This window comes from Nannobrachium achirus (genome assembly GCF_963921795.1).
Source record: "Nannobrachium achirus genome assembly, chromosome: 21".
Taxonomy (NCBI): Eukaryota; Metazoa; Chordata; class Actinopteri; order Myctophiformes; family Myctophidae; genus Nannobrachium; species Nannobrachium achirus.
The window spans coordinates 33,545,410-33,560,566 of NC_137828.1; the positions used below are offsets into that span (position 1 = coordinate 33,545,410).

At 42.1% G+C, this 15,157-nt stretch overlaps 1 protein-coding gene across 1 annotated transcript in view; it reads left to right on the forward strand.

The window, feature by feature from the left end:
- Window positions 1-14,549, forward strand: part of ncoa2 (nuclear receptor coactivator 2) — a 130,085-nt gene extending 115,536 nt beyond the window's left edge. Inside the window, exons 20-22 of the mRNA XM_080752203.1 lie at window positions 1,825-2,002; window positions 4,089-4,272; window positions 10,086-14,549. Coding sequence (XP_080608329.1) covers window positions 1,825-2,002; window positions 4,089-4,272; window positions 10,086-10,097 — 374 coding nt within the window. The 3' untranslated portion in view covers window positions 10,098-14,549. The remainder of the gene's footprint in view (window positions 1-1,824; window positions 2,003-4,088; window positions 4,273-10,085) is intronic.
- Window positions 14,550-15,157: the final 608 nt, after the last annotated feature.

Genomic DNA, 15,157 nt, shown 5'->3' on the forward strand with positions numbered 1-15,157 from the left:
ACCCCTAGTCTCCACACTCAAGACCAGGGGTCTTCAACGTTTTCAGGCCAAGGACCCCTTAGCTGAGAGAGAGTGATAAAGCAGGGACCCCCACTACATATTGTATAAAATTGTGTTGGAGATTAAAAATGTTCATAGATTTCTTAGACAGAGTACAGATTAGACTCGTTGGACAGCACTATCATCAGTGTAGGTTGTTGGTCTAATGTGTATTTTTAGACGTTTAACCACTTGAAGCATCAATACTTAGTCTGACTGCTCTTGTTTCCCTCTACACCAAACCTCTTTGCCAAGAATAGCAGATCTACGAGCTCACAACTGTTGTGAGCTTGTTGGTCGGCTATTCTTGTAGATTGGTTATTCTTGGCTAATTTCCACACACAATAGGGATACAAGGGTTCAAGTGGTAGTGTAGAAAAAATAAGTTCTTATCACGCCATGATTTGGAGGACCCCCAGTAGTAACTCTGAGGACCCCCTAGGGGTCCCAGACCCCCTGTTGAAGACCCCTGCTCAAGACTACGCAGCAATATCCTCATTTTTTTGTATTAACTCTGAGAGTGTACTAATCTCAGAGTGTACCATTTGGGTAAATGTTTACACTATTAAGAGTTAAATTAATACAGAGGGTTTATCTGTAGTTCACCCTGTTTGTTTATGTCATTGTGGTCTTTCCGCGGGGACATGGTATGTCTCTGGTCAAACACTATCACATGATTGTCATAGTCCCGCTCATATGACTCGCAATCCCGCACATGGATTGACTGCATTCATTGAACGCCATTATGTGCTCCGAGTCACATAGCACGTCCTACACTTGGCCGGTCATAGCACGTCAGGCAGTCAACGTAATACTTGCAATCATCCCTGAATTCCAATCATAACGTTGCCATTGTCCAAGACACTGCTCAAAATGGTGCCTTGCATGGTGACCTCACATAATGGTAATTACGTTACATGTCTGTTGTGCAACCACTAGAGGGCGCCAAGGGCACATGACACAATCAGTCACTATCCCATATTCTGGATGAAGGCTGGAATGCTGTGAATGTAATAAGGGAGAACACTAATAAAGGCCCAATCCAAAGATCTGGATCAGGGGATAATCTGATAATCTAGGATGCTATCGCTGTCCTGCGGAGTTGGCATAACATGTTTGGTCAATCCCTCATTCTTAATCTGATACCAGCCGGTGGGTTGGTACATAAGGAGCAAAGTACTGTGTGTTAATTGAACTGTCTCCTCCTTTCCTTTCCTCTGTTGCCTCCTCATTCCCTTCACTCGCTAGTCCCTTGCCTGTTCACTACTAATGTGCTGCTGTGCATGTAGGTTAACCTCGTCTCTGCTTACTCGTAACCAGCATCCCAGAGCAATGCACCAATAAGGAACAATCCTCAGTGAAACCTCAGAAAGTCATTAGAATCACTCCACGGGTCATCTGCTACCATTTTGTCACACTGTTATTAATGCATATCTTATACCAATTGTACAGTATGTGAGTAGTAGAGAGGTACATTTTCACATTCAGACACAACTTTATTCATTCCTCAGGAAATTGCTTGCTGAAAATAGAAACTACATAAATGAGAAGCATCGGAAATATGTGAAACAATAGAACAATATCCATTAAAATCACTAACAAATTGAGTAAAAATAAATATAAATTCATGTCAAATTAAAAGTGAGTAAAACCAAGTGACTAAAGCTAAAGTTACAAACTAACATTTCATGAGGTGTAATGCCTTAAGTGGCTGTTGGAACTAAAGTGAGTGGTACTGTAGCAGTAGCTCTTCCTCTCTGACTGGTCTGGGTAACTCCACTGCAGGTATGAGCCAGCAAGCAGACGCAGGGTTCGGGGGTCCCGGCACGCCACAGAGCCCCCTGCTCTCGCCCCGCATGGCTCACGCCCAATCCCCCATGATGCAGCAGGGCCAGGGCAACACAGCCTTCCAGGGCTCCCCTGACATGAATGGCTGGCCGCAGGGCAACGTGGGGGGGAACAGGTGAGAACGATGGGCCCGGGGGTTAAAGCAGTCTGTGTGTGAATTACTCGTGTCTGTACTTAACTGCTGTGTGTATTCCAAGCTCTAGGAAAAAAGTGGAACAATATTGTATGTAAGGGATGATCATTCAATTATCGGAAGGAAAAAAACTCACTTCAGGAGGATAAGCGGGATTATGCACTAGGAGGAAGTCAGTTAGCCCATAAGCCTTCTAAATTCTAACACTTACCTGAAGAACTTCACATTAACTTCAAGTAAGAAATATTAACGTTGCTATATTTAAGAGAAAATACATGTTAAATGACTTGCTCCCACTGCATTATGCCGCTTAATATACAATAGGTAACTTTCCAGTGTAATGAATTCACAGTTGGTTTCAATTATATAAATTAGTTTATTCATGAAATCACAGTGAGAAAGAATGTTGCACTCTACTATGTTTCATAGCTAAAGATAGTCCCCCCCAAGAAAATGATTTCTCAGCTATCCATGGATTTCTATAACATTTCTTGGCCACCAAAAAATGCACAGACCTGGTTGGTTGTATAAGTTGGACAAAATGTGACCATATTTTCCGAAATATGGAGATGACTGACCTCTGACATCACAAATGTCTGACGTCATAGACCACAGGTGACTGACACAATATGTCCATATATGGGCATTCCCAGATATGGGATTAATATTGTTGACATCGGGGATCTCCATATATGGGCATAAAAGGGACGAGGACAGAATTAATTTGCAAGTGTGAAACGGGTTGCGGTTGTTTTAAGTTGGACAAAATGTGTCCATATTTTCCCAAATATGGAAATGACTGACATCTGACATTATAGATGTTTTCTTTAATGGAGATTTGTTTAGTAGACTGTCTGACATTTCAGCTGCTAAACATGAATTGAGGCCTACTTTCAATATTGCTAGTATTGTTTGTGCCACCAGATGTCGCTATTTACAAGTCAGAATACTTCCATGAATTAAGCACATTTTAGTGTGGTGTGTATGCATTTATACTTTAGCTGTGAACAAAATACTACACACTTGTTTGGTCTGTTCTCATTAGCAAGTATATAAACCCCTTTTCTATTGGTAAACATTCTGATGTTGTTGGGAGGGCACAGTGTTGGTGGAACCAAAGCGTTAACTGAACACAATAGACAATCAATACATCCATGCCAACACTGCCTATCAATTTTGTTTGCTTGTTTTTTACCACCATAAGAGAATGATGACACTTCCTGAACACACACCCAACAAACATCAAACACTAATGATCTGAGATATTAAAGAAATCAAAGAACCTATTATATTCTTGCTAAGTTCCTAGTTCCCCAATCTATTTCTAATTAATCCTTTGGTTTTATATGTAATTAACCATTTGTTGTTTAGTGTAGGATAGATCATTTAAACGTTGGGAAGGGGTGACCACTATGGTGAATCGGTAAAAATGGAATGAGGCTTCTTCTCTTCAAGGTTTTATTCATTATGTTCTCAAAACACAGTCCCAAATTGCAAATAATATAATATTGAAGCCTCTTCAATGGTATGCAGCTCACTCATGAAGGCATGTAACATACTGAACTGACAAACTAAATCACACACCTAGCTAAACTAAATTAAACGCACCTGGCCTTGAATTAGCTGGCAGTCTCTTGTTGGCTGATCAGTTAAACATAATGCCAAATACTCAAATATAATGAAGTTCTTAATCAAAAGTCGTCTATGATTTGTTTTGACTGGCAGTAGCAGCTATTGAGCAGTTAGACTGCGATAAATGTCTTTGATGATTGCGGCAATATTCCTTTGGTTTTGCCACCAGCTAGCGCTGTGGTGTAATCTTTATGTAGGCACAAAATGGGCCTATAGAGAATGAAGAGAATGAATGTATTCCCACGTGACATACTGGTGTATTTGACTTAGGAGGAGGTCCGTTATTTTTCGGTGCTTTGGTATAAAAAGATATACCGTGTTTGTGTCAGCATACAACTAAATTGCTTCATTCATTGATGTTCCTAAAGATCATCAGCTTTTGCTTCACATTTGTGTTTTCATCAGAAGTTCTGATCGTCTGTTCTCTTTCTACCAGTATGTTCCCACAACAGCAGCAGGCGTCGCCCCAGTTCGCACAGCAGAACAACGGCAACATGTACAACGGCAACGGAATGAACCTCAACAACGCCTCCATGGCGACCAGCAGCATGGGTCAGATGGGTGGCCAGATGAGTGTCACCTCAATGGCGCCCAGCATGCCCTCCATGGGTCAAGAACAGGTATGTGTACCTCCTAGATAAGTGTTTCTCAACCTGTGGGTCGGGACCCCCAAATTTTGGGGGGTCTTCAGATGATTAACTTAATGTGAAACATTGTTTTATCACTCAACAGTAAACAAATAAACAAAGTTTAAGTGTATAGAGGTTAACTGCACATTTCTAAAGTGACAATTTAAGGAGAATTAAACATTGACCAAATTGTGAAAATAGCTGATCTACATGCTCACAACGCCTCGCGTTAAGAGGCGTTGTGAGCATGTAGATCTGCTATTTTCACAATAGAACCGTGTTATACTAAATGTAATGCCTCAACTCTTAGTGCTCGTCAGGGTGGGGGGGGGTCCCCAGTTAAAATATGATTATTTTGGGGGTCGCGGCCTGAAAAGGTTGAGAACCACTGTCCTAGATCACTGGTTCCTAAACATTGGGTCGTGACCCATTTGTGGGTCATGGACACATTTCTTTTATGGGTCCCTTAATAAAAGATTTGTCCTACAAACATTCCTCCAAAAGCTACAATTTTCATGAATAAAAAATGTATAATGATTTTTCTAAGTAATCCAACACATTCACTGACAGAATATTTAACCAGACTACTGCCAAACTGTCAGCAATTTTTTGTTTTTCCTTACCTTTTCAAGTAGTCACAGAATATGTTCAAGATTTTCGATCGGCCCCCGGTCGATCACGGACACGCACGCGCTTTCTCTGCGTCTGTGAAAAAAAGAAACGCGACTGATTTGGCAGTTGCAATCCATATTTATCCGCCATTGAAAATCCCACTGTTGAGTATGACGCGAGAGTGTTATTGCCACCGGAGCTGAGGAGAGTAGGGGGAGGAGCTTGTGCAAGGATTTGCTGTGATTGGTCAGTAGACAAACGCTCTCGCCTAAACATTACTTACTATTCTGTCCCCCTGGGTTCGCAACTCGAACTCGAGTAGGCTCAATCGACCTTCACAACGCTCGGCCCGACGACTCGCTCGCTTTAGCTCGCTCGGCGGGGCCTCACGTGGCTCAAGGTCGCTTGAGACGCTGTGCCTCCGTCATGGTTTTGTCAATAACTATACTTGGCCAAGACAGCGAGAGAAGCACCTCCGCGTTGGGCATGGCCTCGGCTCAGCTCCAGTAGGAAAAACATCCTCGCGAGCATGACGCTTAGCGAAGTAAGGAAGCTGAGAAATGGACGCTTCACGCCTCAGTGAAAAGATTAAACAGGGAGTGGATGGAGCGGCAGATTTTCGATTACTTCATTTCACATGTTCCATAACCGCTGTGATTCCTTCCTTTTTTTTCTTTTTTTTTTAAACACCCCTATCCAGTGGCTAACTTGTGAAAAATGCAAAAACTCGTCAAACTCGTCGGTGGCAGCCTGGACCACTGGCCATAACTTGTCAAACTAGTCTCATGGCAGGGAACAAGTTCATTAATAAATAAAAGAAAAATCTAAGAAAATCCATAAATTAGAAAACCGATGTTTAAGAAGTAGTGAAAATAGACAATCTACAAGCTTATAGATCTGCTGTTTTCACTAGTTTGGGTCCCGGGCAAACGTCTAATCTATCTTTTGGGTCTCGACCTAAAAGGTTTGGGAACCACTGTCCTAGATGTTCTTGGTAGAAACCAAAACATGCCCTCCGTTGGGCAAGAACAGGTATGTGTACCTAGACGTGTTGTTGACTATGGCTAGAAAAGAAAAGCGGTGGACAAATGAAGGGAAGTGAACAAGAACGAGGGAAACCGTACTGGTCTTAACAGCACCGCTTTATTGCCGCTTGCATGTTACAGCATCAACACTGGAATCTGAATGAACACTTCCTGACTTCCTAATGACGTCCTGTGAACTATGACGTCATGTCACTAGACTCACTACAGTACATAGGTTTACACTAGTGTTTAATACCGGGATTCCCGGGAAGCGGGATTCCCGGGAAAAACGAACGTATTTAGCCTCCCGGGAAATGGCTGTGTTACCCGGGAATCCCAGAGGTTGTTTTTTTCTTGCTAGAAATTGCTACTAATTACTAGAAAGGCCTACTACAGAGCAGAGGAAATTTGGCTGCATGTCACATTATCCTCGCCTCCTTTTTTAACAGGAAAAATATATCAGAATGCCCAGTCCTGTCCTGCTAAAGCCCAACAAGGCTCTGCAATACAATCCTAGCCCTGAAATATGCTGGTCGTATCATACAACCGTCATGTTTCAGGGCTACAATAATCCTGCCAATTCCAATAACAAATGAATCTCTCTCTGACTCGCTCTTCTGGACGATTCTCAGCATGAGTGGAAGTTTGGTTTGGCTATCATGGGAAGCGGTGGACGTAGTGCTGTGGAATTCTACACGTCCCATATACTAGATAAACCTGTTGTTTGATTAAATATAACGTGGTGGCTCATTAAAAGCTCATTAATACTGTGTTCCGACAGTCCCTTTACCACTACACTATAATATTCTGTAAGTATAGCCAAGTTTTTCTTTGGGGTGAACTATGAAGAATGATCTTGCAAACGTTATATCCCCCAAAATAAATATCCATGTAACTGTAGGTAGGCCTATGCGATGCTTTATAACGAGCCATTGAGGAACATTGTTGTTTGCATTGGGAAGAGTTGTGTGTAGCCTCGTCCATCTCCCATTAAGCTTGATTAGGCTATAGTTTGTCTTGCGAGTGTTGTGTCATGCTGAAAATAGCCGATCTGCAAGCTCACATAGCGTCTAATCTACAAGGCATTGTGAGCTTACAGATCAACTGTTTTCAAAGAAAATTTCATGGAAATTCAGACGATGGGCTACGCAATGTCACCCCCAATAGGATCTATAATGAATTTCAGCTTGTTTAAAGGCACATTCCATGGTTTTAATTGAAAATTATTATTTTTTTTAATGGGAATTCCCGGGAAGCCCGGTAAAAGGCCAGAAATTTCCCGGGATTTAAAATTAGATTTTTCCCGGAAAATCTTAAACACTAGTTTCTCCCTTTTTCAGAAAGAAATGTTACCACAATAATATTCAGATTCGAAACTCTTTTTCTTTTTCAATAAATGCATATAATAGAAAATCACCGTTCACAATCACCATATCTTTTTTTTCTTCTTTTTTTTTGACAATTTGCATCACCCAGTTTGACACCAATAGTAATACCCACTTTTTGAGCGGTGGTCACGCCGCTCCTATACGTGGCCGTGTGTGTAGACGTACGTGTATGTATGTGGGTGGGTGGGTGGGTGGGTGCGTCCGTATGTAGCCTCAAGCCTGTGGTGTAGTACCTTTTCTGACCACACATGTTAAGGGAGGGGCGCTGTTTTCAGGCCAGGCCAGACCAGGCACACACACACACACGCACACACACACACACACACACACACAGGGGGGAAGGCCCGGTCTGAACTGGCCTGGTTTGAGTAGGCTCTGTCTCGGGAATGTCCTCCTCAGCTGGTGTCTCTTGAGTGTCTCCACTGCTTTCGGCTGCAGGCAGAGGCACTAGATGATGTCTGTTCCTTCAGAGGCACTAGATGATGTCTGTTCCTTCAGAGGCACTAGATGATGTCTGTTCCTTCAGAGGCACTAGATGATGTCTGTTCCTTCAGAGGCACTAGATGATGTCTGTTCCTTCAGAGGCACTAGATGATGTCTGTTCCTTCAGAGGCACTAGATGATGTCTGTTCCTTCAGAGGCACTAGATGATGTCTGTTCCTTCAGAGGCACTAGATGATGTCTGTTCCTTCAGAGGCACTAGATGATGTCTGTTCCTTCAGAGGCACTAGATGATGTCTGTTCCTTCAGAGGCACTAGATGATGTCTGTTCCTTCAGAGGCACTAGATGATGTCTGTTCCTTCAGAGGCACTAGATGATGTCTGTTCCTTCGGACTGTGCCGTGTGGTCCTTCGACTAAGTAGGATCGAGGGGTTTGACAACGGTCTGATCCTCGCCAGAGATTTAAAACGCAGAAGCTCTTTAGTTCAACCATAAAAGGTACCCTCATTCTTTTAAAAAAAATGGAGCCCACAGGATTATTCTTTTGCAGTAAACAACTGCATAAGGGGTCCCTGGACAATTTAATGCGTTTCTTTACCTCTCCCCATTCCAAGTGGCATTAGTAGGTACTGTATATGTCTAATCGCAAGACCCTAAGTGTTTGTGTACGCTTATTGAGCGGCTCTGCTAGTGAATAATTTACTCTCATTAGCTTACGTAACTCTTCTGGCCAGAGTTCTGCTTCTTGACTTGAACTTAGAGGACAACAATGTAATTAGCAGAGGGCACTTTAGCGCCAGACCGATTAGTTCATGCAGACGTTACTGCACATGTTCGACGGATGAACTGTCTGAACTGTGTTTGGACTTCGAAGTCGTCATACGGTAGCTCTAGAATAGGCCTACTGCTAACTCGTCTCTAGTAGATGACTAATCATGCAAGCGTGTGCCCCACACACACACACTCACTCTCTCATCAAACTGTAAACAGTGGTCTGGTGAGCTGGCAGCACTGATGTATGTGCACATACATGTACAGACACTCTCTCCCTTAAGGGCCGTTTATTGTTCTGTATGTTTGATTTTGTGTACGTTTTGGGTGAGAGAGCACTTACGTTTATTATGTCGGAATGCATAGTTCCTCTACGTTATGTGCGGGCCGACCCGCCCTGCGCTCCACTTCCGCTCCCGTTGGGGCTGCGCCTGTATGGCACCTCGCAGCATACGAGAGCAGAGCTGCAGAACAGAGCGATTCGAAACGCAAGTGAGACGGATTTGGGGTGAATTAACCACACTCAACGAGTAGCCCCCATCTCTCGAATCTGGTGATTAATCAATAACCAACACGATTTTAATATTTTCCATCTCTTTAAAAGGACAATGTCTACATAAAAAGGAAAGTAAGATGGGGTCTTTTTCAACATATTAGGCTAGACTCCATCGAGGCTCACTGCCGTTTCACCATGGGCTCTGAGAATGCCGTTCACGGCATGCCACAGAGCTTTCCATGTTTGTACCATATAGGTATGGTTGATATTTACAGACGTTGAAGAACGACATATTTCCACTCTTTTTGCAGAGGAAAGGTTATTTTCCTCACTACTGCCCCCATGCTTGACAAAAGTTCGCAACGGATAGTTCAGGCATACGTACGTTTTAGTCGGTTTTAATACGTCGGGTTGGGTGTTGTCCGCTAGCCTACGGACAGGGAGAAAGAACGGACACCAAACGGAATAAATCTCTCTCCCCCTCCCTTTCTAGTGTAGACTTGCGGTCCTTATGTATTACTATGCATAGTACTTTAGTCTTCTCAAAAATATATGTGTGTGGTAAACGGATTGTATGATAGCTGATATATATTTTACCTAACCTGGTCAGCATTCCATTAGGCTACTGGTCAGTGTCATTAGTTTGATGTCAACCATGTACAATCATTACAGTTAGTTTGGTATGTGGGGAACACGGTGTTGTTGCTTCTGATGCTTTTAGGCCCAATAAAAGGCCATGAATATTTAACCAAAGTGCTGCCATTTGATTGTCTGCACGTCAGACTGTTATAAGGTACTGGTATATATCTGTCCCTTGATTTATTCCCCTTTCTTGCTTATAGAAATATATTGCCACTTAGATTATGTCAATTATTTAACTCTTTGGCCATTAGTGGAGATCCAGGTAATTAACTGTGGGGTTTCAAGGTTGATGGTGTGTGTGCGCGTGCGTGCGTGTGAGAGATGCATTGCTCAAAGTCATCGGGTTTAACACTTGGATGAACCCTTGTCATTTCTGGATGTTATCGCGACTCGATCCAATGGAAAATAATTCTCTCCTTTCTCTGCAGAAGTACTGTTGACCCGTGTGGAGTCTGCAGCCAGCACCTCCGTGATCCGCCGGTTCAAGGAGCGCAGCGCGCTGGTCTTTCTTACTACTACACGACTACCCAACCAGCCTGCAGCCCCCTTGAATCAGCCAGGCCACCATGCCCCCCCTGTCCCCCATCTCCCCAGCTCCCCGTGCTGGCCCAACCTGGCCTCCCTCTCTCTCTCTCTGTCCCTTGCTTTTGTGATCTCCGGTGGGAACCTGGCCCTCGATGGAGGCAGGGAGAAGGAGAGGGGGGAGTGGAGGGAGAGACAGAGGCAGTGAGGACTGGGGAAGGATCGCCCCAGTAAAAGCCGTCCCAACACACCTAAACCTAAACCCACCAGAGGGGGAGAGCCGCCTCGCGATGAGCCAGTCTGTCTGTCCAGCTGCATTCACCGTTTTGTGACTTACTGTAAGGCCTCCCGGTGGGGAGACACTGGCTGAAGGAGGATGATGGAGGGAGGGGGTAGCGGCTGGTGGGGATCCCTCCTCTGATGAATGTATTCCTCTCAGTGGACTGCGGCCATTTACAATCTCATCTCAAAAACAATGTACACTGATTTCTTTTTTTCCTTCGTCTTTTTTTGCCCCCTTTTTTTTCCCCACGTTTTCGTAACAAGCTCCTGTCCCTCACACATACCCCTCATCCTTTTCTCCCTCACATAGTTCTCAGATTGTGCGATTCCGAAATGGCAGCAAAAGACTCCATGTTAGGTTGTGGATTACGGATGGAGCTTGGACATGCAGCCGGTTTTGCCTCTTTTCTTTTTTTTTTTTTTTTTTTTTTTTTTTGCTGTTCAGTTATTGTGGTTTTTCTTTTTTTCCTTTTTTGAGTGAGAATAAGAATCTAGAATGAAGATGTGGTTTGAAAAACTGATCTTGGACAAACACTGCAGAAGTTTATCATGTATTAAATTAAGTTTTATTTTTCTGTATAGATTCTTTTTAATTATTGTAGATGACTCTATTCTAGTAGCAATGACGGGGGAAAAAATAAATAATTTCTAAAATGGTTAAAAGTGTGAACAAGGCACTTGTTAAAAAAAAGATGAATTTTTATTTTATCTGTAATGGTTGTATTCTTTCCGAAGAGACTCTTCTAAAAACAATGGATTGTGGATTAAATACTTGGTCCTGTAGTTTCAGACGAGAACAAGCTGTCAAAATCTGCATTATACGGTTTTAAAATCACGGATCACAGAGATTGTAAATACCAATAAACTAAAAACATTTTCTCTTCCTATTTATTTTGTTCCTTAGGGTTGTCGTCCCCCCTCGTCCCCGTGCCCCCCCCCCCCCAATCCCACCCCCAAAAAATAATGTCTTGTCAAAACTGCATCTCAGAGCAGGGTTGTGTGTATGTGTGTCTCCCCTTGTTTGTTTGGTGAATGGGAGTGGGAGGGTCTGGTACGATGCAGGGAGGGGGGTTGGAGGCTGAGTGGAAGTGGGACTTTTTGTGGTTTCTCTTCTGGTCAGGGTTGTGGGGGGGGGGGGGTGTGCTGTGTATACAGTGTACAGATAATCGCTTGCTTCTCTGCCTTTCGCGTAGAACACGACAAACGGAAAAAATCACGAGGACAAATTCAACACAGCCATACAATAACTCCAAAAAAAAAGTAAAATAAAACAGAAGTGTGCTTTCTATGTTGTTTGGAGTGCAACGCTTCATACAAGCTGCTAGGTGCAATCTGTTCTGGTGTGATGTAAACAAGCAATAATAATTACTTGAGAATCTTAGGGTTTCTTTTTTTTTTCTTTTTGTTTAGTTTTTGTAATTTTTGTACAGTTTCCTGATGAAAGACATTTTTGCTCTGTGTGTTTGGACGCAGCAGTAGTTTTTTATTGCAATTTGTACCAAGAAAGTTCACATACGCATTACACACACAGACACGCGCGCGCGCACGCACACACACACACACACACACACACACACACACACACACACCAGTCCTTATAGATTATCGTCACTGTTGGGCAGAAACCTCGTATCTCCCAAATGTGTACGTTCTTTCCCAAAGTAAAGCCCTGCTTCATCATACAAGGCCGTCGCACAAAAGTAGTGAAAACGGCACACAACGCCTCGCGGTGCGAGGCGTTGTGTGCTTGTAGATTGTCTGCTTTCACTAGTTTCAATCATTTTTAAAATGATAAATGCAAAACGAACAGTTTTGGACATACAAGGTTTTCACCCGACAACGACGTTATGCAGCATTGACTGAGGCGTGCAGATGATCTTTGACCATATTTACACCGAGGACATTTTACTCTTAGCCAAATATGACAAAAAGAGCAAAATGCCCATCAAGTGAAGATGGACAATGGGCTCTAATCCGCATATTGACACATGCCCTCTCAGCCTCCAGCCATCTTCTATAGCAGAGGTCAGAGCTGAATACTGCACTGACCATCCCATGGTTAGGTCATGCATGGCCGGCCATACGGGCTGACCCTCTATGACAGAAATTTTAGCCATATTTTGTGACCTCAGGCGGTTTGTTCGACTATACAGTGTTCAGTGATGACATGCAATTGTTTGACTCCAGTAGGGGTTTCTCTGTCACCAGATCAAAAAAGCAAGTCATCTTCTCTATGACCTCAAAAAGTATTTCCTCAAATATAAAAAAAAAACAAATGAAACTTTTGATATGACCTATTTTAACCCAGGAAAGACTTGGAGCAAGCCAAATATCCCTTGCCTTTTTGATTGGATTTATTATGATAATGTTATTTTTTTATTTTATTTAATAAAAAACCAAGCCTTGGTTTTTTATTTGGTTTTTACAAGAGGACCTAATGGACAGAAGGGTTTGTGGCCCATCATGAACAGAAAAGCAGGTTTAAAACAAAATTGATGTCACTTTGCTTTCAAAGTTAGATGTTACAGGATAATTGTATATGGGCGGAGGATGGAACAATCTGAATGTATTGTCATTAATGGCCTGAGAATCTAGAATAACTCTTAATGTCAAACCCTATTGACAGCATGTTGTGCCGTTGCACTTCGCTCATTTAAGCCTTTAGATGGCATATTGCCCAGACTTTTTTATTTTATTTTGAATTATTGTAATGCTGAATTTCGAACTTTCTAGCAAGTTAACTTTGGGGCGGAGGAGTCTACAGTAACATTTTGGCTGTTTTGGACTCTTTCAATAAAGTTGTAGCTTTGCTGTACAATTACAGAACACAGGTTTTGATAAATGCTGTTTCCTTTGTAAAAAAAAACATGTATAAAACAAAACATATACAGCAGTTGTGAAGAACAAGCATTTTAGAGCCATTTTAAGGAATTATCACAACCCTTTGCAAATTTCCAAAGATTGTCAACATTTTGAAATGACTTAAAGCCATGTGGTAGCAGTGCATTTTTAGCATTTATAACAGAACGGGTGCAAACAAATTATTTTGCCCCTCAAAAGATAGAAAATAGAAGAAGAAAAATAGACATATCTAGGCTTTGGACCCACTTAACAAAAATGACTTCTCTTTACCTATGGTTTTCAAGAACTTTAAATGTAGTTTTTGTATTGTCTGCCAATTTCATAGAGCTAAAATGCAAGAACCTTGAAATGCTAAAACCCTAGCATAAATGCCTTAGATTTCGTCTGTTCTCGTTCTTGTACATTATAAAGCTGTCTCTGTATAAATTTGTATAGGCCTAAATGATTGGTGTACATTATTGGGTGTGCATTGTTGCTATAGGTTCATATTTTAGTTGCTGGAGACTGGAGCCTGATTTTTATTCTTAGTTTGTGCATCAGATGCCTCGCACTGAAAACAGCAGATATGCCATGCGATGTGAGCGGTGGTCCTTGAGGGAGGTTCCAGGTGGTCCCCATGCTAAATGATGGAGAGTTGGTAACCAAATGGACCCTTATTAGACCTCGAACTCTTGAGAGTGTAAAATGAAATTGGTTTCATTTTATTTTACACTCGAGTTAAATTTACACATCTGCTTTAAAAGAAGTCTACACAATTAGAGAATGTAGAAAGTGTGTTATCTGGCTATTTTCGGTGAGAGACACTGGCGTGCAAGTATAAGTATAATAAATAAGCCACATTATTACTATCTCATTGCTCAGTTCCTCATGTTCTGTCTTGGGTTGGAGACTTATAATTTCTTTAACTTTTCCCCCTCTCACGGAACTGTTTGAGCTTTGTAAGAAGAAAAAAAAGATACATGTGGATATTGAAGCAATATGTAATATATTATATGGACTTTCTTGAGAGAGCTTAGTGTTTCGTGTTCCGAAATGTATTTTTCTTTTGTCCCTGCATTGTTCGCGGAAATCACACACTGTACACCCTGCATTGACGTTTATAGCCCTAGTGTGAGCGTTTTATGCAAAAGTTAGATATTACAAGAGAAGTTAAAACCACAGTTATGCAAGTTGTGAACTAATATGGCTTCGCTGATGCTATTTGCCTTGTAAATAAAGAATTCTGTTATTGCAACATTTATTGGAGTTCACTTTTTGTGTTGGAAAAAGGCTGGGAAATGCATGGGCCATTGAAGCCAAGGTATGATATTATAGGCCTAGGCGTTATTTATTGTATACCCAATTGACGCATCTGTGCGTAATAACTGATAAAGCAATGTTAAATTGACTGAAATGAAGTATTCGTTTCTAACGAATAATTAACAAAAATGTGTCTTAATCGATCCCTTTGGATTCTCTGATTCACTCTAATCTAGAGGCTTTCTGTTGTGTTTTACACGTTTAATGTTGAGCGGTGGCCTATATATAATGTATCACAACGAATGAAGGATTGAAACAAAATTAACAACGCCTTAAATCAGAGCGAGGGAAAGAGAGGGAGGTTGGAGGCCTATGTTGCACGCACAGTTTTTAATCATTTTATTTCACACTTGCTCTGGCAATGGAAACGTATGTTTCCCATGTCAATAGAATTGAATTGAGCTGAATTGAACTAAGGGGGGAGGTTGTTGGATGGATTGTATTGGGGGGGGGGGGGGGGGGCATCGCATGCTGTGAGGAGTGATTATGCTGTGACTACTGTTGAAAAGGTAGGTATTCCTGGGGGCTTTGAGAT